Consider the following 24077-nt stretch of genomic DNA (forward strand, 5'->3'; position numbering starts at 1 on the left):
TGTCTTGTTTGGGAGTGTGGAAATTCCTATTAAACACTTTTTGTATAAGCAGTTCATTAAATACTCTCTACTTTGCATTTAAATCAATCTGGCGAGCCATTAGAGACTGGAGCGGAGCTAGCAGAGAGAAAAGAAGCCGCTGTCTTAATTAGGCTGCTGGTTAATCTAAATGAAAGCTCTAGCTTTCAAACCAATGGCTAGCAGGCTAAAGTGCTTTCTTTAATTACACAACAAAAGATCTGGAAAGACACCATTTGACTTAACAGGAAACACCCATCGATTTCCTTGTATTGTTCTTAATAACGGTGATATTGATCTTGTTATTTCTATGACTGGCTGCTGAGTATATTAAACTCATGGTTGGGGGGACTCACACTGTTCGGTTTCCTTTATGAAAAAAACTCCCATAGAATGAAATAGAATATTTGTGAATATGCAGCATCGATGAAACAGAATCTTGAAAAAAACTATTGAGTGAACGAAGACCTGTATACATTTACAGAGCAGTTTTTAAGTATTTTGGACAGTAACACAAGGCTCTATACTCCAGCACACAGGAAATTACATGAAAAGCAAAAAAGGTTAAAGTACAGACTTTCAGCTATAATTTCTATCCATGAATAGTGAACAAATTGTAGGAATTACAGCCCTTTTTATACAAAGTCGCAGCATTTTCGAAGACCAAAGGAAATCGACAATTGTATGCTACATTTTTTCTTGGCCAGCTGTGTGTCATTGCTTTGTTAGTTCACGCAAAAGAGCTTACAGATGGACAATGAGCCAAAACATACTGCGAAAGCAACTCAAGATTTTTAAGGCAAAGAAGTGGAATATTCTGTAATAGCAGAAAATACCCTGATCTCAACCAGATCAAGCATGTATTTCACTGGCTGAAGACAAAACATAAGTCAGAAAGACCCAAAAACAACAACTGAAGACAGCTGCAGTGAAGGAATGGCAAAGCATCACAAAGGAAGAAACCCAGCATTTGGGTGATGTCCATGCATTCCAGATTTCAAGCCTTCTCGACGAAGTATTAAAAATGAACATTTTATTTATTATTGTGTTAATTTGAGACCCTGAATTAAGGGGACAGTGTATGAAGATGGTTGCAATTCCAAAAAGTTTCATACGATATTTTTGTTTAACCTGTTGAATTAAAGCTGATAGTCTGCACTTCAATAGTCTGCATCTCGGTTGTTTCATTTCAACTCCATTGTGGTGACGTACATAGCCAAAATCATGAAAATTATGCCAGTGTCAAAATATTTCTGGACCAAACTGTAGCTAACATAGAGGTAACAAGTCATATTAATGGTCATGTTAGCACAAATAACAATAACGCCAGCTTTAGATTACATTGTCTAATGAATAAGTATGTATAAACGTTGACTTAAGCATTTCACAACCCAAGAGAAGTTACTCTAAATGACTCCCCACTCTCAACTTTTCAGGGACTTGATGTCGGATTTGCAGCAGGTGTCGTAGCGAAGGCATACCGTTTAACCATTTTGAGCCTTAACAACGAAAGCTTGACGGACCTTCTTCAAGTAGTGACCGTTTGCAAAGGGAGGATTGGACAAGGACCGTTTTTGGGGAAGGGGTTTCGTGAAAGGTCAATTCTCCGGGCAAGTGCGGTTTATCTCAAAAAATAAAATATTGTAGAAAAGTTACTTTTTTCCCGTAATTCAAATGAAAAAGTAACACCTTCATATACTCTAGATTAATTACAGAAAGACTCTCCACTATTATGCACACCTGTACACCTCATCTTATCACCCCGGACTTCCCAACATTAAACACACCGGATCATCACTACTACAGTCTATAACCGCCCTTGTATTGTGGTGTCTTTGGGGAGTATTGTCTGCTAGTTGTCCGTGTGTGTTCATTGATTTTCCTAGTGTCTAGTGTGCTTGTTCCTTTGTAACGGTTCTAGCTGTTTCAGCCTTCAGTGGCCTTCACTGTTTGTATTACACATTGCGCTTTTCAGCTCAGTAAACCCTTGTTTCACCGTTCATCCTTCTCTTCAAGTGAAAACATTAGTGTATTATTCAATTAATTGTATTTGTAAAATTTGATTAGCAGAGTAAAAGGACGATCAAAGGATGACTTAGAGTAGCCTACATGAACAAGAAACCATGCAAGCCTAGTTCAGCCGGCCCGCAATAAAAAGTACTGCCCTCTCAAGATTCGAACCCGGGTCGCCCATGTGAAAGGCTGTGTCATTAACCACGACATCACAGAGCTCTACATTTGCTGGGTGTCAGTATAGCCTTGTGTGTCTATTCTGAACAAATCCTCTTCAGCCACTGGCCGTTTTAACAGCGTATTAGCCAGTAATTAGCTTTACCGGTATCTACTAACTTACTGGAATAGTCATAAGAATTGAGCAATTGCTAGCGATTCTGCCAAAGCTATTCCATTTCATGGCAAAACAAAATACTTTGTTCTTTCATTCGTGAATGACATTTATACATTAACTATCAATAAAGGTGACTATGACTTTTCATCAAGTGAAAAGACGAGAGAATCGTGGAATCTACCAGAAATAATTAATAAATGTTGTTGCGCTCAATAGATTCAAACTTAGGTCTTCCACATGAGGCACTGTCTTTAACTACTGAGCCACGGCATTACACGTTTCAGCAGTCGCTAGACTCCATTGAGGATCGTGTTAAAATGACTAACGTTTCTTATTAAGTTTACCTCCACCATAGCGTCTATGAACTGTATGGCTTTTGCCACTTGCCGTTTTAAAAGCTTATTAGACAGTAAAAGGCTTACTAGTATCTTCTAACTTCTTAGGATTAATCATAAGAATTGAGCACTTCCTAGCGAGACTGAAGATGAAATGTTCCATGCCAGAAACAGTCTCAATATAACCGTAAACTGTTTTATTTCAGGCTAACTATAGTGTAGATATGGCCGGTTTTAGCCAGCGAAGTTTTCGTCTATACGGAATTATTCATAATGCGTACTTTGCTTCACATGCAAGGAGATACAAACTCGGGAGCTGTAGTTCACAAGTCCACTTCTCTAACCACAACGCTATTTAACAAGGGGTACTCAGTCAGTCAGTCAGTCAGTCAGTAAGAGACATTCACACTTCTAGGCCGGCTCCGCTTACGCGGTCCGGCAATAACATAAATCGCTATTTGATAAAATATAGAAAAAAGTCATTTTTGGACGATGTGGGCTACGAAAACCCATGCATTTATGCATCTCGCTCAAACATTAAACTTCTGCCTTCTGAAGTGTGTTTAGATTACAACAGAACATCCATTTATCAGTACACAGGAAGTTACGTTCATTTAAAGCTCGACAGTAATTAGCCAATGGGCTTACATTATCATGATGTGTATTCTGGTATGTATCATGATGTGTATTCGGTATGTCTATAAAGTAGTTCTTTGAATTTTGTTGGTGTTTCATGAAAAATTTTGAAACACCAAAAATTTTGTACACATTTTTTATTTCAATTTCATGATTTAGCGTATACAAGAAGCTGAATCTAAACTGAAAAACAGTAACGTGTGATACATATGTTGAATTGTCGAGTAGCCTTTATCGCTTGTATTAAGTTTCAATAAAAGCCTAATTAAGTTGTTGAATGGTCATGGAAATCTTGTATTTCATTTGTAAATTCATTCAAATTTAACCAAGGCTCTGATTTATCTGGGAGTATCGTGCATTCACCCATTGACAAAATGAATTCAGTAGTGACCATTAGCGGCAGCTTTTGTGGCATGTGCTTTTGGCAGATTACGTTGGAAAATGGGCTATAAAAACGACAACAGGGAAATAGTATCTAAATAGTTTTACGTTTGTGATTTTAGAATTCTGACAACGGAACAACGTAATATACGCCTATTTAGGAAAAGTCTTGGAAGGAGGAGGGTGTAACTTTCAAAATGGCAAGTTTTGAAAAACAGGATCAGAACGTAGCCTTTACACATGCAATATTACTTCTATGTATAATTTCAGATAGATTGTATAACTAGTGCAATAATATTAATTGTTAACATAGACAGAATCTTTTGGAATCTATGCCTCGAGAATGGTTGTGGAAAAACATATGTGGAATAAAATTGATACCTTGCATTTATTTGTATGAGCTGAGATATCAGTGTACCATCATTGAATGGTATTCAGCAAAGAGTCAATATTGGATAAAAGTAGAGCTCCATTTTCCTTAGGACAACAACTATCACGCTGAAACGTTTTAGTTTCCTCAAATCAATGTTATTGAAATCCTTTGTCCTTTAAAGATCCTTGAGATTTAGACAGGTACACACCTGTCTACTTAAGGTCCACAAAATATATGTCAGTGCAAAAACCAAGCCATGCACTTCAAGGAACTGTCTATAGAGCTCCAAGAGGCAATTATCCGGATAAGGCTGTAAAAACAATTGCTAAAGCAATGAAAGTTCCCAGGACTGGTGGGCTGCTTCGTGGATGAAAAGATCAAAATACAGAGAGGTCCTTGAAGAAAACCTAAACTAGAGAGCACAGAACTTCAGACTGGGGTAAAGATTCTTCTTTCAGCACATCAGCATCATGAAGCACAAAGCCAAAACAACACAAAATTGGCTTCAGGATTTCACGTCTGTGAATGTCTTTCGGCTGGCCCTTGAGTGGCCCAGCCAACGCAGGGAATTGAACCCGGTTGAACATCTATAGGCAGACCGGACGATTGCAGTTCGCCATCACTCCTCATCCAATATTGACAAAACTTCAGATGATCTACAAGATGGCAGTAATGACAGAAACTGGCCAAGACTTGAAGCTGCTAAAGGTGCATCTTCAAATTATTGAAAAAAGGTCTAAATACTCATGTACATGTTAAAATTTTAATACATTTGCAGAAATGTATATTATCAATTGGACCATGCCTTGGACTACCTGTTCTGATGACTCCTAGTTATCCATATCCACCGGGTTGCATAGCAGATCCAATTTCTGCCAGACGGCTCCTAACTGTCCCTATCCCAAGTCTACATGGTTGTGCTATAGATCTGGATTCTGCCTAAAAATACTGGCCACAGCCCACCTGTTTCTACCTGTATTTACCTGTTGGTATATTGACAAACAATTTGGCTTTAAAATACTCTACAATCTCCACACAGCACACCTAGAAAAGAGACCGGCTCCTCTCTTGGTTTATTCCTAGGTTCCAACCATACTAAGTGGTTTTTCGTACACATTGTGCTTCAGTTTTTAGTTGTTGCTTTCTCATTTGGGTTTTAGACTGTATGTGTATAAGCACTTTGTCAAAACTGCTAAAGGGCTTTATTAAATTCATTTGATAATGAATGGTGCTCTACTAAGCATGGTAAAAGTGATGTGTGCATCCGTGTGGAACCCGAGGCCACAACAAGGTCTTCCCACAGCACCAGTTATCTACTAGGCCTAATTAAAACTGGTCTGTCTGCCTAGATGGGTTTCAGTCTCTGGCAGACTGTGGTGGTCTGCGTCTGTTAAGCAGACTGCGAGGGAACCACTATCATTAGGTACATTTTTGTTCCTCTGGAGTGCTAGTGCGCCCGCTAAGCGCTCACCCACCTGCATACTGGCATGTCTGGCAGCCATCAGCCTCTCCCTGTCTGCTGTTACCATGGTAACTATCTGTACCAAAGACCGAGCATGTGTGCGAGAGTGTGTGTGTGGGAGAGTGGATAGTTAGGCATAAAGGTACAGTTGTTTCACTGGCTTAAAAAACGTAAAAGACCAAGTGGTTTCTCCATGTTAAAACAGTAATGAAAGTTAAGTTAGGGAGAATTGTTTTTGGAGTGTGTGCACATCAACTTAATATTTTCAATAAAGGGTGTTAGTAAGAGAGAGAAAAAGACAGCTGGATGAGTAGACAAAGTACTTTATCTTAAATTGCTTGAATAACTGAATTTACAAGGTTCAATAAAACATCTATAGTACTTTACTTGATGTCCATTTAAACAAAGTGTCCATTTAAAACACCATGTTCTCCTTGGTCTGGCATTTAACCAGCTGCTGCCTAACACAAGCCACATACCTCAACACGAAACATATTTAGCAAGGAAATGTATTCTGCTAATAGTTTATAAGAGCAAACTTTAAAGAACATTGCAACATTTATTGGATGTGTTATTTTAGTTACTATGCTGTACTTAGAGAAACAGAGGTTCATTTAATGAAATTCAATGGGAAGACTGTGTCCGCCCACTCGCACAAACACAGACAGAAAGACACAAACACCTGCTTCAACCCACTCTCACTGCCCTCCCCCACTCCAGCAACCCCTCTCTCTCGCTGCTGCCCCCCCCCCCCTCCACTCACTCTCCCTGGCCCCACCTTTCTCTGGCTCTCTCATACCCCCCTTCTCTACCCTAACACCCAGCTGCCCCTCTCTGGCCCTGTTTCCTCCCTGTCCCTTCCCTCTCTCTGTCACCCTCTCTCCGCCCTGTTCTCTCCATCAGTGAGGTCAAGGAGTTAAACCTATATCCTACACAATCTTCCTTTTTGTTACACACATTGCACACATTTTTGTTTCTCACACTTTCATTCAAATAGGCTAAGGAAAACAAATATGTAACAAATGCAAAGAAACAATCTCCCAAAAAGTGTTTTAGACATTTTAGCAAATTTATACCAAAAACAAACAACTGAAATACCACACTGTTAAATACTTAAACCCTGTGCTATGACACAATTGAGCTTGGATGCAGCCTGTTCCCACTGATCCCCCTTGAGATGTTTCTGCTACTTTATTTGAGTCCACTTGTGGTACATTTAATTGATTGGACATGACGTGGAAAGGCACACACTTGCCTATATAAGGTCCCACAATAAATGCCAGAGAAAACCAAGCCATGGGGTTTGAAGGAATTTGGTGTACAGCTCAAAGACAGGACTGTGTTGAGGCGCAGATCTGAGGAAGGGTACCAAAACACTTCTGCAGCATAGAAGGACCACAACAACATTGTGGCCTCCCACATTCTTAAGAAGCCTGGAACTCCCAAAACGCCACCTAGAACTGTCCGTCTGGCAAAACTGAGCAATTCAGGGAGAAGGGACTGTGTCAGGTGAGTGAGCCAGAACTCGTTGATCACTCTGACAGAGCTTCAGAGTTCCTGCATGGAGATGGTAGAACCTTCCAGAAGGACAACCATTTCGTCAGTACTCCGCCAATCAGGCCTTTATGGTAGAGTGACCAGATGGAAGCCACTCCTCAGGCACATGACAGTCTGCATGGTGTTTGCCAAAAGGCAGAATCACTCATAGACCATGAGAAACAAGATTTTCTGGTCTCAAGATTGAGCTCAATGCTCTCAATTCCACACATGAACCCGATCAAACTTCTCTGGAGAGATCTGAAAATGGTTGGCAACGATGTTCCTCATCCAACCGGCAAGAATATCTCCAGAGAAAAATGGGAGAAACTCCCCAAATACAGGTGTGCCAAGCTTGTAGCATCATACCCAAGAAGACTCACGTCTGGAATTGCTGACGAAGACGCTTCGACAAAGTACTGAGTAAAGGGATTCCTACAAACCTGTTGTTGCTTGGTCATTATGGGGTAGTGTGTGTAGATTGATGAGTAATGTGCTTTAGAATAGGGAATCTGGAACAAGCGAAGGGGTCTGAATACTTTCCACATTTATTTAAAAAATAATTGGCTGAAGTATTGCTGCAAAATTTGGAATGCTTTACCCAGTGCACTGAAAATTATAATAAAAATTATATATTTCTTTTTAACTCCTACCCTCACACCTCCGTCCCTCGGCACAAATACAGTGAACAATAAACAGGAAATTTGTCTGGCAGTGTGTTCTGTGGATTTGGCATTTCAAGGTACAACTGATGGCAGTCACCATGGCAACTACAACTAAGAGCAGAGAAAGTGCTTCGGAGAACAAGGAACCAGCAACCTAACATTAAGTGAGAAGGAGAAGGATGGAGAGGGGGTTATAGTTGGGGGTCGCATTAGCTTTCTTAACGTCTGCATTGTTAAAAGGCATTTAACACTTATTGCTCTAGAATGCAGGAAAATAAGCTTACAAGTCAGAGCGCTTCGGAAATGTTTTTTCATAACTGCCCGTCATTATAAATAAATTATAATCATAAATAAATAAATATTATCACTGTATTAACCTGTTATAGACAATGTTATAGATCAATATGGCTTTATCTGACAGTGCTGAATCAGCAGCCACACTATAATAGATATTATAGCTATAATAGAGTTTGTAAAAACAAGATAAAATGAATGTATTTCTTCACATTTAAATAACTCATCTATGAAAAGAAAGAATGAAAAAAGGAAGGCACCACTCTCCTAAAACCATGTCACGCACATAGAAATACAATTTGAACTGTAACCTGTGAGTAACCCTTCATGACTGGGATCTAGTTTGAGAAACTGGTGGTGCTGACCTCTCTACAGCATCAGTTCAGATCTGTAATCATGTAGCAATGAAGAAACAGTCAATGTAAAGGTCCTATCAGAGCATAAATTAGAAAACAACAACAACAACCTCAGATATATAAAGGAACTGCACAAGACAGCTACTTGAAGCTGGAAAAAGAAACATTGGAGGTTGTAATTGTCTATGTGTGTGCAACATGTTTGTGTGTGTGTATGTGTGCATATATGTGCTTGCAAGCATACATTTGTAAGCATTGCAGATGCATGTGTCAATGACTTTTGTTCTGAAACCTAACAAAGGAGACCGACAAAGTCGGGAAAGGAACATTATAGATAATCTAGTTGGAAGTATGTGTATAATTCATGGACACACTGTATGATTGTACTTTAAAGTGAAGTGATGTGGTGTGTTGTTAGCTCATAGTGCTAAGATAAGTGACACTCTAACACACTGTTATGGCCCTGTAGATCTCTGTCCCAGGCAGATGGTTGTTGATGTTGTCTCCCTCTTTGATCTGCTGAGTTAGACAATGCTACTATTACAGCCATAAGCTCTTTTCAAAGTACTGAACCTTTCAAGTCAAGCCAATGTGAACAGGGCTAGCTTGATCACACATTCATCCACTATAGTCACTGGAATGGAAAAGAAATCTGAGCCAGCTCAGTACTGTGGGGGTTTGTGTGTGTATCCTACCTGTGTACGGAGGATCTCCCCTTTAGTTAGTTGCATGTCTCCAGTGAGCTCTTTGACAGCAATGCCCAGTGGCTCCAAACGCTTACTGAAGTAATTAGTCATCTCGGCAGCCAGGGCCTTCATAGGAGCTACATACACTATCTATAGAGTGAGAAAGAAGGAGAGATTGAGGGAAAGGGAAGGAGAGAGAAAGAGTTCAGCAAGAAATAGGGAAAGGAGATATATGTACAGAGAGATTGTTGTGAAGGGTGGGGTAGAAGGAGAGAAAAAGGAAAAAGATGGATTGGAAGTACACGGTTATGACCAACAGAAAAGCGCAGTATAATTTGTTCCCTGGCAACCAGCACAACTTCCAATTCATGGAGAAATATGAATAAGACAAATATGTAGGCCTTACTGTACCTCGTAAAATAACGTACATTTAAACAACAAGAAAAAAAAGAGAAATATTGATATTAAAATAACAAGCCAGACAGTGTGAAAGGCTCATTATCATCTAAGATTAACTACTATATGCATTACTCTCTTGCCTTTTAATAGTCTAACTACCACATATAGAGCAGCGAAATATTTGTAGGACACTTTTTTCTCTAATTGTAAGATGTTACTTTAAAACCCATTATGAAATAAAGGGAACCTGAGAGAACAAAGAAAACCATACAGTGAGGGGGAAAAAAAATGGATCCCCTGCTGACTTTGTATGTTTGCCCACTGACAGAGAAATGACAAAGAAAATGTTTATGGTAGGTTGATTTGAACAGTGAAAGACAGAACAACAACAAAATAATCCAGAAAAACAAATGTCAAAATTTTTATAAATTGATTTGCATTTTAATGAGTGAAATTTGTATTTGATCCCCTCTCAATCAGAAAGATTTGTGACTCCCAGGTGTCTTCTATACAGGTAATGAGCTGAGATTCGGAGCACACTCTTAAAGGGAGTGCTCCTAATCTCAGCTTGTTACCTCTATAAAAGATACCTGTCCACAGAAGCAATCAATCAATCAGATTCCACCATGGCCAAGACCAAAGAGCTGTCCAAGGATGTCAGGGACAAGATTGTAGACCTACACAAGGCTGGAATGGGCTACAAGACCATCGCCAAGCAGCTTGGTGTGAAGTTGACAACAGTTGAAATTATTCGCAAATGGAAGAAACACAAAAGAACTGTCAATCTCCCTCGGTCTGGAGCTCCATGCAAGATCTCACCTCGTGGAGTTGCAATGATCATGAGAGCGGAGGAATCAGCCCAGAACTACACGGGAGGATCTTGTCAATGATCTCAAGGCAGCTGGGACCATAGTCACCAAGACAACAACTGGTAACACACAACGCCGTGGCTCAAGAAGAAGCACATTAAGGTCCTGGAGTGGCCTAGCCAGCCTCCAGACATTAATCCCATAGAAAATCAGGGGAGGGAGCTGAAGGTTTGAGTTGCCAAACGTCAGCCTCGAAACCTTAATGACTTCTGCAATATCTGAGATGTGCGCAAACCTGGTGGCCAACTACAAGAAACGTCTGACCTCTGTGATTGCCAAAAAGGGTTTTGGCACCAAGTACTAAGTCATGTTTTACAGAGGGGTCGAATACTTATTTCACTCATTAAAATGCAAATCAATTCATAATTGTTGTTATTTTGTCCCACACTGTTCAAATAAACCTACCATTAAAATTATAGACTGATCATTTCTTTGTCAGTGGGAAAACTTACAAAATCAGAAGGGGATTAAATACTTTTTGTCCAAAATTCCTTTAAAATTCCTGGATGGCCAATGAGATCTATTTGTTAATTTATTATTTATTTACTTTACCGGGTAAGTTGACTGAAAACTCATTCAGCGTGTGTGTGTGTGTGTGTATGTATGTGTAGGACGTGGGGTGGAGGCTTTATTAGAACAACAAATATATATGAGTTTACTTGTGCTCCTTGTGTTTTTGCATGTCTCATTCACAGGCTTTCACATGTTGTAGTTACCTTAAACTCATCCTTCTTGATGACACCTCCGGGATGGAGGTGTTGTCTGATTTCATGGAGAACAGTGAGCATGGCGATGTTCGTCTTTCCGGCACCGGTAGGGGCACAAATTAGCAAGTTCTCATTGGTGTTGTAGGCTGTCTCAAACACAATGGACTGGATCCGGTTCAGGCGCTCCATGCCCTTAAACACCAACCTACCAACCTAGTGAGGAGGAGGAAGGTAATGACAAAGTTTAAAACAAGTTATTTATGACAGACATTATGCAGACAGACAATGGAAGCGTGATGACACAGGGTCCCTGAAACAGGGGGTCCCTGACAAACCAAGAAAGACTAAGTCACAGTGTGTTCAAGAACATTTGAAAGGTTTTAAATATGTACACACATACACACACACACACACACACACACAAAGACACACACACAGGCACAAATACGCATTATACACCTACAAAATGCACCAAGGATTGACAGAACACCTCCTCCATAATAGTTGGGCAGTGAGGGGATGTAGCCCAGCGTGTGGCTAACTGGGAAGGGAGAGACTGACTAGCAGTACAAGATAAAATCCTGAATGGTGGGAAAAGCATTTTGTCAACCTGTACACTGCCTGCCTTTGCCATAGCAACAGAGTGTGAGTGATAGACACAGACATAAAGCAAGAGATGGGAATTATAGTTCCATCTGACGTAATATGACCGCCTTACCTGGGAACCAGTTCTAAAAAGCCACTTAACACCCTGGGTTTCCATTAGCTTGCTATAGGCCGCTTTTAGCAAATAAAGCAGGTGAAATCATTGGCTGCCCGCCAATTTGTCTGGAAACAAAACACCAAATTGTGATGTTTCCGAAACTTTCAGAGGGATTCGTAGTGCTCCATAACAGGTCAAAACTAGCAAAACTTGCCTTGACTATCCCAATTTACAGTGTGCTCACAGAGAGGGGTTTCTCTCCCCAAAACCGAATAAAAACGGCCTCAAGATAGTATTTTCAGGAGAAAACAACCAAAAAATGCTCAGCGCAAGCTGCTTGAAGGAGTTGGGAGGTTTCGATTTCCAAACAGCAGAAGCTCACTTTGAGCACACATTTCATACCACCTGCCTGGGTTAAATAAACGCACGCGAAACATTGTGGGCAATCAAAAAATCTGGATCAAGAGCCTGGACAGCCCAGGTCTGGTAATGCCCATGGAATTCAGGCAATTGGGTTGATTTTCAAATTCAAATAAAACGCTGCCAGTCACATTGTCCAGTGACCAAGTTTATCAATGGACGACGTTCTAACTTTGTGGTATGTGAGGTCTATTACTTTGATTCATATAGGTGGGATTATGGCATCCTTTTCACGCTTAAATGACACGGTAGAGAAATTCAATTAGAATATTTTTTTACCTGGTTTACTTTTAAACAATTGAGCTAGAAAGCTAACTGCTTCTGTGATCAATTTTCGTTGTATAACCAAATATTTTTTATTTGGATCAAGTTAAGTTGTCTGGAGAGTACAAGCCCACATATTTCAATTAATTTAATGTTTGTTTTTTAGGTTGACCCAAAGGGGATTTTGCAACATTTCCCAAGAAGCTTTATTGCAAGAAGTTGGTTTTAATATATTCTGTTCACCATGCACACACTGATTACTTATTATAAAATGGATTATTATATTTTATTTATTACAAAAAGTCATTAATAATCTATGTTCCTAACCTAATCCAACATTTAAGTGGTTGGATTTACCTAGTCTTGTTCAGTAAGCAATTCAATGCGGAGTCTTTCTGAATGTGTGTTGTGGGTGATAAAATGTCAATAGTTGGCTATTCACACAGCTGGAGTCCAACTGGTAATATAAAGCCCAAAAAGCATACTTAATGTGAGTTCCATGCATTAACATTATGTGTACAGTGTGAATTAATTTAGCACATGCATGGTGGAAGCTTCAGGTTTGTGAGTTGTTGAATACAATAACCATGTCTCTGTCACTAACAAACACACTCATGGATGAGTATCACTCACATACTGCTCCGGAAAAAATTAAGAGACCACTGCACCTTTTTCTTTCCTTTTCAAAAAAGTTGAAAAGGAAAGTTTTGAGTGAGGAACAGAAGCTTTCAATTTGCAGTGGTCTCTTAATTTTAACCATTCTGTTCTTCACTCAAAACCTTCCTTACCAACTTTTTGGAAAGAATAAGGTGCAGTGGTCTCTTAATTGTTTCCAGAGCTGTATATTTAAAAAAGCATGTGGGGATATATATGCAAATAAAACTTTACGTAATCAACACTAATAAATTTCAAAAATACAGGTTTAACCGAACTGATTGATTTACATTGGGTTTAGTGAAAAAATACAAGAGTGAATCGTTACCACACATTTTTTAGGTTGGATCAATGTTCTTTTTTTTAATACCAGGCTTAAAATGTGATACATGCAAGTATATAACATCTAAACACCACAGACAATCTAAGTTTTTTGGAATGCCTAGGAAAGTGGTATGATGCTTCTCTCAAAGCAACAAAAGCAGCGTATCCAGAACAGAGGAACAGGCAGACGAATAGCTATATCAGCATGGTCTGCTACCAAGACGTTTGTGCCCCATGACTCTATGAAGTACCTATGACATCAGTGGAAGCTTGAGAGACCAAGGAAAGATTTCATGAAAAACTGCCAGAAGAATGGTTTGGGATACAAAGAAAAACCCACAGATAACCAGGAGAAATACAAGCTGCTCTGGAAAAAGACGGTGTGGTTGTTAAGGTGTACAATATAAAAATATTTGCTGCATGGACAAGTTTCCAGAAAGAAGCCTTTACTGTGCCAATGCCACAAAAAAGCCCAGTTACAATATGCCCGACAACACCTTGACATGCCACACAGCTTCTGGCACACTGTAATTTGGACCAAAATAGAGATTTATGGTCATAACCATAAGCGCTATGTTTGGAGAGGGGTCAATAAGGCCTATAGTGAACAGAAAACCAACCTCACTGTGAAGCATGGTGGTGGCTCACTGATGTTTTGGGGGTGTGTGAGCTCTAAAGGTATGGGGAACCTTGTGAAATAAAAAAATTGTTTTGCCAGCACACTCATGTTTTCTTTAAAAATGGTACATATATTACCAATCCTGCTACGGTATGCCAACTTTACCATGGGAAACCGACCGCAGGGGCAGTTATAAAGGTACTCATTGGTAGTTCGTCAGGGATGGTGGGTGGGCGTTTAAGCAACAGACTTTCAGTTGGATGGTGATGGTCAGTTTGATTCCACCATGAGGTGAGACATTTTTGTTGGAGAATTGTCTGGTTTAGACAGGTGTTTTCCTGTTTTTGTAACCTTAACCCTAATCCTAACATTAGTACTATGACGCCTATTGCCCAACCTTAACTAAACCCAAACATTATTCCTAACCCAAACGACGGTAAGGGGATGCCTAAACTAAACCCGAAAATTACCTTAACCAGTAAATGTAAACATTATACGTAATGAGGCAATTTTCATTGCCACAGATTACGTTAAAGACCAACATAATTGCACCAATCTATAATGAACGTAATCAAGTAAAAAACTGAAAAAAGATCAACAATATGCCAATGCATAATTTCATCATTAGAAATGCTTCTTCCTCCAATTAATAATATGGGTCCGTAGGCTTCCACAGAGAATGCTATTCAAAAGTGAATGTGTTAAAGACTCACATGAAAATATAAGTCTACATTTTTATTGTAATTGTTTAATTATTTTGAATGAATTTTTATTTACACTACATCTCTTGATATTGTTTTATTGTTTTGATCATGCTAAAGTTATGGGTATCAAGTGAGGTTCCATCTTTTAAGTATCATTACAGACTCTCAATACTAAACCTGGTATCAGTATTGAAGTCACATTGTTAGTATCTTGACAACACAAGTACTAACTTGTCCCACACTGCCTTTAATCCACAGTAAGTGGAAACACACCATTGGTGGGTAAATTAGCATCTTTTCGTGATGCAGACTCTAGAATAATTATGTATATGTATGGAAACCTAGCTGCTGAGAGGAACTAAGTGAAAGGAATATAGTGATAGAATGGAAAAAAGGCGATAGTATAAACACCATCAACATGTTATTAAAGTAAGTAAGGGAAGTAAGCAAATGAGAGAATGGATTTTAGTTTGGTGTTTTGCAGACATCCATCCTTGATAGTCGGAATGACAGCAAGAGACCATTTTCTCACTCCCTAAGCAGGCTGGTGAGTAGAGGGTTCTCCTTTCCAACCAATTATTTCCCCCAAGGCCATGTCCTGAGAGAACCAACCAACTTATAAATATTCATTTCTGAATTAGGACAGGAGTAGTTTCAACCCATTTAGCAGGGCTCCTACACGCATGCAAGTGCGCACACTCAGACACTTTTTCCTGTGTTGTCATGGTGACCACACTCACTTTAAGCAGCAGGCCCCTCTTTCATTTTTGATTTATTGACTATGTCTGTGGGTAACGAGGAGCCAGTGTCCCCAGCAATTCTTAAACATGCTAATTTATGCAAATGTATGCCTGCCCCAATATTCACCTTGAGCTATTGCATACATGTTGTAAATATGAAGTTGCCAACATTTAATGATATTTTGGAAAATCTTCAGTGCTTTATCAAATTAATAATTTATTCCTTAAAACATCTTTGGCTGGCATCATTATTATTCATATTTATGCACGGTAGATTTTCCAATAGGAGATGCAGCTGTCCCTGCCAAGAGCAGTCTATGGGGTTCAAGCAAAAGTAACTTACTTGAAAGGCAACATCACTGTAGGCTAGAGATTTTCTGCCAAAGAGATGCTCTGCTATATGGTAACTTACTGTCATGTGACACTGATGTCAAGTTCCCTTTTCTCACATATATGGATACATGGATAATAGGAGTGTAACAATTTTGATTCTAGTTTGAAAATGCAAAAATGTAAATGAGTTTGGAATTCTGTAGTTAAGTGACCACACATCATTGATTGAGCTGTGGTGGAGCTGTTACCACCTCCACTATATCCATGTAACCAGGGTTGGGTATGTTACTTTTTTGTGTAATCCGTTACAGTTACAAGTTACCTGTCCACATTTGTAATCAGTAACGTAACTTTTTGTTTACTCAAACTCAGTAACGTAATCTGATAACTATGAATTACTTTTGGATTACTTAAATATTAAGAGGCATTAGAAGACAAATAGGAATAGCCTACAACCAATAGAACACCTTTTGCGGGATCAAACAATGTTAGTTTAGCTGGCCAAAAAAATTAATATGCATTTTACCTTATGGGTTATGTTGGAAAGGGTTTCTAAACCATTGCTTTCAACTTCAATATAATTGTTCTACATCTCTACGCTACATGCTATTGAATCATTCCAATTAATCCAATAACCCTTGATCTTCCAGAATCTGACATTTTATCTAAACATATCTAAGAATGTGTTAACCTATTAACCTATATTTGCATTTAATTCATGATTTTTATTGCTTCAAAACATTGTGGAAAAATGAACGTAAATTTCTCGAAAAGGGTATTGACATTTTTGTAAAGAAAAATCTAGATATCCATAGCTTTTCACATGTATACTAAATCTGCAGTAGTGCAATGTTTTGCTCCACTACCACCAATAATGTAAAAACGTTGCAGAAACCCCAGGCACGCGAATGCATGATCACAATCATTAACACCCGCGCAAATGTAACATAAATTCTATGTTGTCAGTAGCCAATGATAACTAACAAATGCAATTTTCTGAGATGCAAGGCAAGCAGAATCCCATGTCCTACCTGTAAGGAGTTGAGGTGGCTGCATCAAGTGAAAATCATCTTTCTTAGGCAAAGTGCTTTCCCGACACCCTTTTCACCCTTTTCTCCTCAAATATTGTGATTAATTCCATATAATGTATTATCTTGAAGGCAGCGCCATGTTAAAGCTATCTAACAAATAGTTGCCTAATATTCTAAATGATTCCTGTCAGAAAAAGATATAACATCATTGATCTGAGAAAGATGCATTGATAGTAGATAACTAAATTACATTTATATGGATAGGCTAATATCGTAAATATACTCAATTTTAACCAACCAAAAACCGGAGAAAATTAAACTAGCGCTTCATGGGTCACAAATCTAGTTAGGCACGCCCACCACTGAGACGCGCAATTGTAATTTGGGTTCAAATAACGATGTTCCAAAAAAAACTGAGAAATGGTTAGAGCTTAATATAGAGAATGTATCCAGTATGAAAGAATATTGCTATTTTGATGTAAAATATTTGCTCATACTCATTAACTTTGGAGGGGGATTGTGTAGCAATCCCAACCACACCGTGTTTACCATCCCCCCCACTGTAATGTAAAAAGGATACTTTGTGTGGAAAAAATCTATTCAGTGTTGCAGTGAATGTACTGTATGAAATACTCGGGAGAGTTTGTAAATGTACAAATATAATGTGAAATCATGGGGCACTGTGTGCTACATCCAGCAAAACTATATTTTCTACCCCCTCTTTAACCCCCAGTGCAACAAACTATACTGTACATGGAATTCATATTGACTCATTAGTTACTAGCAAGTGGCTTTGATTAGGAAAAGAAACACTAAATTTAAAATGAAATATTAACGAGTATAAACACAATATTGTGAAAAAAGAATTGCAATTCTACATTAAACCGTTGTATCAGCACATCACTAACAAACAAACAGTCTAGCATTACCAATTTTCTGGTACGAGAATCCTCTAATTCTCTGGTACACTCCTCTAATTTCAGGGGCTCAAATGTTCATTTGGCTGAATCTGAGCAGACAATATATAGTGGATATAAAAATCTACACACCCCTGTGAAAATGCCAGGTTTTTGTGATGTAAAAGAATGAGACAAAGATACATCACGTCAGAACTTTTTCCACTTTTAATGTGACCTAGAATGTGAACAATTCAATTGAAAAACAAACTGAAATCTTCAAGTGGGAAAAATGAAAACCTTACAATAACCTGGTTGCATAAGTGTGCACACCCTCTTATAACTGGGGATGTGGCTGTGTTCAGAATGAACCAAACTCATGTTAAATAGAAGTCATTACACGCCTGCCATCATTTAAAGTGACTGATTAATCAAACAAAGTTCAGCTATTCTAGTAGGATTTTCCTGACATTTTCTTAGTTGCATCTCAGAGCATAAGCCATGGTCCACAGAGAGCTTCCAAAGTATCAGAGGGATCTCATTGTTGAAAGATATCAGTCAGGAGAAGGGTACAAAATAATTTCCAAAGCATTATATATACCATGGAACATGGTGAAGACAGTCATCATCAAGTGGAGAAAATGAGACAATACCAAGATGGACGTCCATCCAAAATTGATGAAAAGACATTAAATTAACTGCAGGAATTTCTGGCAAGTACTGGCTGCGTGCAACATGTGACAACAATCTCCCGTATTCTTCATATGAATGAGCAATGGGGTAAGGTGGCAAGACGGAAGAATTTTCTTACAAAGAAAAACATCCAAGCCCAGCTGAAATTTGCAAAAACAAACATCAAGTCCCCCAAAAGCATGTGGGAAAATGTATTATTGTCTGATGAAACCAAGGTTGAACAACACTTCACATCACCCAAAGAACACCATAACCACAGTGAAGCAAGTTGGTGGTTGCATCATGCTTTGGGGCTGTTTTTCTTCTGAAAAAACCCGGGGCCTTAGTCAGGGTGGAGGGAATTATGAACAGTTCCAAATACCAGGCAATTTTGGCACAAAACCTTCAGGCGTTAGAAAGCTGAAGATGAAGACAAAGTTCACCTTCCAGCACGACAATGACCCAATTGTCGTGCTGGAAGGATGGAATGGATTTGGATGTAGCACACATCCAAATCCACAAAAGCATGGCTTCATCAGAAGAAGATTGTTTTGGAATGGCCCAGCCGGAGCCCAGACCCGAATCCAATTGAACATATGTGGATTGATCTGAAGAGGGCTGTGCACAGGAGATGTCCTCACAATCTGTCAAATTTGGAGCGCTTTTGCAAAGAAGAGGGGGCAAATTTTGCCACATCAAGATGTGCCATGCTAATAGATTCCTACCTAAAAAAATCTAAAGGTACTTCAACAAAGTATTAGTTTAAGGGTTTGCACACTTATGCAACCAGATTATTGTGGGTTGTTTGTTTTCCTCAAAGATTTAGTTTGTTTTTCAATTGAATTGTTCATGTTTTAGGTCACACTAATGGTGGAAAAAGTTGATTTCTCTTTGTCTCATTCTTTTACCATCACAAGAACCTGGCATTTTAACAGGAGGGTGTAGACTTTTTATATCCACTGTATCCCTAAACAATTCAGAATTAATCCGGCTGCTTCTGTCACATCATTAATAAACACTAGTGACCCAGTGCCACTGGAAGCCATGCATGCCATCACACTGCATCTCCTGTGTTATACAGATGATGTGGAATGCTTCAGATCATGAACCATTCCAAGACTTCTCCATACGGTGGTGTTTTTCTTCCCATCTTTCTGGTTGATCTTAGTTTAATCTGTCCAAAGAACACTGTTCCAGAAATGGGCTGGCTTTTTTAGATGTTTTTTGGTAAAATCTAATCCGGTCTTACTATTCCTGAGGCTTATGAATGGTTTTCACCTTGTGGTGAACTCTGTATTTGCTCTTATGAAGTCTTCTCCGTATGGTAAACTTGGATAATGATATGCCCACCTCCTGGAGAGTGTTCTTAACTCAGCTGGATGTTGTGCAGGGTTTCTCTCTATCATGGAAAGGATCCTACGATCATCTACCACTGCTGTCTTCCGTTGACATCTAGGGCTTCTTGTGCTGCAGAGCTCACAAGGGCGTTATTTTTTTCTCAGAATGCACCAAACTGTTGATTTGGCCGCTCACTAAGTTCCTGCTATCTCTCTTATGGAGAGATCTTGTGTGCCATTTCATAATTTCATTGTGCAGGATGGTGCTGTGTTATTCGGTGCATTTGATAACAAAATTTGCCGATTCGGGCTGACGATGAACTCTCTACCTCTGGGTCACAATGTCTTCAGCTGCAGTTTTGCTGGCTCCCATGCTTAATATCCAGTCCTTCCAGGTCACTCAACACCTTTTAGGACAGGTAGGATATAGGCCTAGCAGAACCTGTTATGAATGTGATTCATCTTCGCAAAGCAAGGTTGTGGCCACCTACCTATACTATTAATTAACAATAAAACAACAACTAGATTTGAACATACAAAGTAAAGTAACTGGTGCTGCCTTTAACTCTTTCCAATTAAGTTTTGCCAGGTACATTGATACAGCAAACTTTAAACAATCATACGTTTTTTAAAGTATGAAGTCTTTGAAGGTTGATATCAAAGTGCATGTAAAAGTTGCAAAAAATCATGTTGCAAGAAAAGAAAAGTGCTATGGTTATTGTGGTTGCAATCCCGAGATTCGTAAAAGTTATTTTTGTAATTGTTTCAGATTTGAAAAGCTGAGAAGTAGGCAAAGATATAGAAAGCTGAGAAGTAGGCAAAGATATAGAAAGCTTTAACACTGTCTCTCTCATTCGCAAAGTGTTCAAAACCTGCACTATTAGAACATTTGAAAAGCTGTCCTATTGTCCTATTCCACTATGAGAAATGTTTTTCAATGACATGGTGCTGCTATTAACAACAAACTGTAACAATTGTCTGTATATTAAAACAGGAATGCCATAATCGGTGCTCAACATTTGGTAGCAGCAACTCCTCCAACACAAAATTCAATCCATTCACTTTTCTTCCCCAATGGAAAACCTCCCAACTGAAAGTCCCTTGAATATTTTAAGACAATGTCAAATTCAATATTAAATTGTCCCCCTTAGTAATGTTTGTTTGTTGTGCAGTACTTTTATTTTGAAAAAATTACTTGTTGGAACTTGTCCCAGTCACGACCGAATCCGATATTCTCATTGACTCTTTCATTACGATTAGTGTGTGTAGGCTAGCTAAAGGGATTAGCCTATGGTAGCTATACGTTTTACTGTAGTATAACCTACTCGCATCACAATTGTTGTTGGCAACAACATAGCAAGAACAACCAGTATAAATGTCAAAACGTCAACTGCCAAGGGAAATACAAGGCAAAAAAAAAATAGTGGAACACAATCAAATGAAAGTGACAACAGGTACAGTGGAGAGGCAACAGCAAGACAATCCCCAAAACCTCCTCATCCTTCCCCGTTGATTTTGCTCTAGTTTTCCGTTGTTCAAGTATCCTTGTCACTACTGGTAGCATGAGGCGGTACCTGCAGCCCATTCAGGTTGCACAGGTAGTCCAGCTCTTCCAGGATGGCACATCCATACTGTATGTGCTGTCGCAAGAAGGTTTGCTCTGTCGCCCAGTACAGTCTCAAGAGCATGGTGTAGATACCAGGAGATGGGCCGTTACATGAGGAGAGATGGACAGGGCCGAAGAAGGACATCAACCCAGCAGCAGGACCCGTATCCGCTCCATTGTGCAAGGAGGAAAAGGAGGAGCAGTGCCAAAGCCCTACAAAATGACCTCCAGCGGGCTACTGGTGTGCATGTTTCTGACCAAACTGTCAGAAACAGACTCCATGAGGGTGGCATGAGGGCCCAACATCCTCTAGTGGGACCTGTGCTCACTAGCCCAGCACGGTGCAGCGTGATTGGCATTCACCAGAGAATACCAGAATTGGCTGGTCCGCCATTGGCGCCCCGTTCTCGTCACAGATGAGAGTACGTTCACACTGGCAGGTTTGGCAATGCTGGGCTGCGACTGCTGTCAGGTACCAGGATGAAATCCTCAGACCCATTGTCAGACCTCACGCTGGTGCAGTGGGCCCTGGGTTCCTCTTGGTGCAGGACAATGCCTGACCTTATGTGGCCAGAGTGTGTAGGTAGTTCCTGGATGACTTGACATAACTGAAATCTGAAATCAGGTGCCATGGATTTACGTAAAATAGTCGACGTATTCCAATGACACCAGGATGCTCTATCTAAAGTAGTTATGGACAAAGAATTGAAATAAGAAGTGGAAAAACACATAGAACTACAAATGAATACCCTGACATTCACACTGTAATCACATGTCGTCGTCGTCCCCCCCGCAATATCAAAGTCACCCCTATACACTTGGTGTTTCCCCTGAAAACGATTCAAATAGAGGAATTAACAAACAATGTCAATGTTGGGCATTTATTACAGATCTGCCCTGATTAATGTTTGTAAGATAAAACATATCTCTAGCCAACATGCCTAATTTATGCATGTGTCTATTCTTCAAGTAGCCTAGCATATGCATTCGGTCTGCCATTCATTGAATTTGGAAATAATGTAATAGACATAATAATTTGGGTGAATTGTTGCATCTATCAAGGTGGCCAACCATCCATCAGGGGAGCTACTGTGTGCAGGCCCCCACTGAGCACCACTCCAACCACACTGTAGCCTAAACATCAGCTACAGGACAATACATTGAAAAGCTTAGGTGTAATTCAGTGGCTGTCTGTGTTTGAGAGTGTATGCTTGTTTGTTTCAGTCCCAGTACAGGGACTGATATGGAAGCTGACAGGCTCCTTATCAGTGTTAGTACAGCCTACGGCCATAAGTACCAACCAGGCTGAATGAAAATATAATGGCAATATAGCACCAATCCACCAACCACTCTATGCACACTGATTGGACCCTCACAGACCCCAGCTTGTATTTTATTGCAAAATCTAAATATCCACTTGGCAGTCTCTGTCTATTCACCTTGTCCAAGATTTAACAGAGAAGGAGAATGCTATCTCACCTCAAACGCTATCTCACCTCTGTTTGTGGTCACTTCAAACAGACTACCTGCCAGCAAGGGTATGTGTTCTGCTTGAGTCTCTCTCTGTGCTTACTGTATGAGTCAGTGTGAACGGCTTGCTAAACTAATTAAAATGTGCATTGATAATGGGCAGCTAAAATACATAATCTTTGCAGGCTATACTTCTAATTACTTTCAGTTCCATTTCATTCCATTTGAATATACAGCTTGTTCAACTTTTAATTGCTAGTTTTAGTAAACAGCTTATCAGCCTGCTTCAAGCCCACACACAGAGTACCGAATGACCCGGCCAAACATGCACACACACACACGCACACACGCACGCACGTACGCACGCACGCACACACGCACACATGCGCACACGCGCACACGCGCACACGCGCACACACACACGCATAGAGTACCGCAGAGTTTGACAGTGTGAGATGCAGAAAGCAGGAGGCCCATTAATTTCCTCACAGCATATACAGAAATAGAGAGGGTGTGGAGGGAGATGTCTTTAAACCACCTTCCCAGTCAACCACACCCCCACCTCCCTCCCCACATTCCCCTGCCTTACTCAAACCCTCCCTCGAGCAAATACAGAGGAGGATTAGGAAATACAATCAGGACAGATAAATGATGGATGACACTCCCAGCACTCTCTGGCTTGTGTCCTCCTGCCACCATCCAAAATATAGGATCCACGTCACTAAAACAGAACCTGTCCTCCCACTCTTCCTTGTGCATGAGTGTGCAGCATACCAACAATTACAAAAAAGGCACACATTTATTTGAAGAAATTAGGAAAGCTTTTACCAGCAGAACGTGCAAACCCTGATTCATTAGTTAAAAGGCCCCCTAATAAATTCCCCACTTTTAATGTTTCACAGAGCTATTAAAAGCTTGCCAGGCCCGGGAGAGCCCTACCGCCCATCACAGCTTTCAATAAATGACAATCTACACTACTCTGTGAGACGGTGGGGAAAGAAAGAAGGGAAAGTGACAGGCTTTTGGTTACGCCCGCCTTTTAAATTGCTGCTTTAATAGCACGTAAAGACTTATTAGCCTCAGCATTGTGTGCTTGGCACTTTATAAGAGAGTGGCACTTATTTCAGAGTAGCTCTGGCTTTAGTTAATGAATAGAGCTGCTCCTTTGCTAGGGGCTAATTCACACGGATCAGCTAAAGAAGCTCCATATCATTTTGGATTGGTCACATTCAGGTTCAAA

General features: G+C 39.8%; 1 protein-coding gene across 1 annotated transcript in view; it reads right to left on the bottom strand.

The window, feature by feature from the left end:
* ascc3 (activating signal cointegrator 1 complex subunit 3) overlaps positions 1-24077 on the bottom strand; it is a 173800-nt gene that overhangs the window by 76456 nt on the left and 73267 nt on the right. The window contains exons 10-11 of the mRNA XM_010897185.3: positions 11074-11277; positions 9099-9239 (exon numbers count right to left, since the gene is read on the bottom strand). Coding sequence (XP_010895487.1) covers positions 9099-9239; positions 11074-11277 — 345 coding nt within the window. The remainder of the gene's footprint in view (positions 1-9098; positions 9240-11073; positions 11278-24077) is intronic.

This window comes from Esox lucius, chromosome 20 (assembly GCF_011004845.1).
Source record: "Esox lucius isolate fEsoLuc1 chromosome 20, fEsoLuc1.pri, whole genome shotgun sequence".
Taxonomy (NCBI): domain Eukaryota; kingdom Metazoa; phylum Chordata; class Actinopteri; order Esociformes; family Esocidae; genus Esox; species Esox lucius.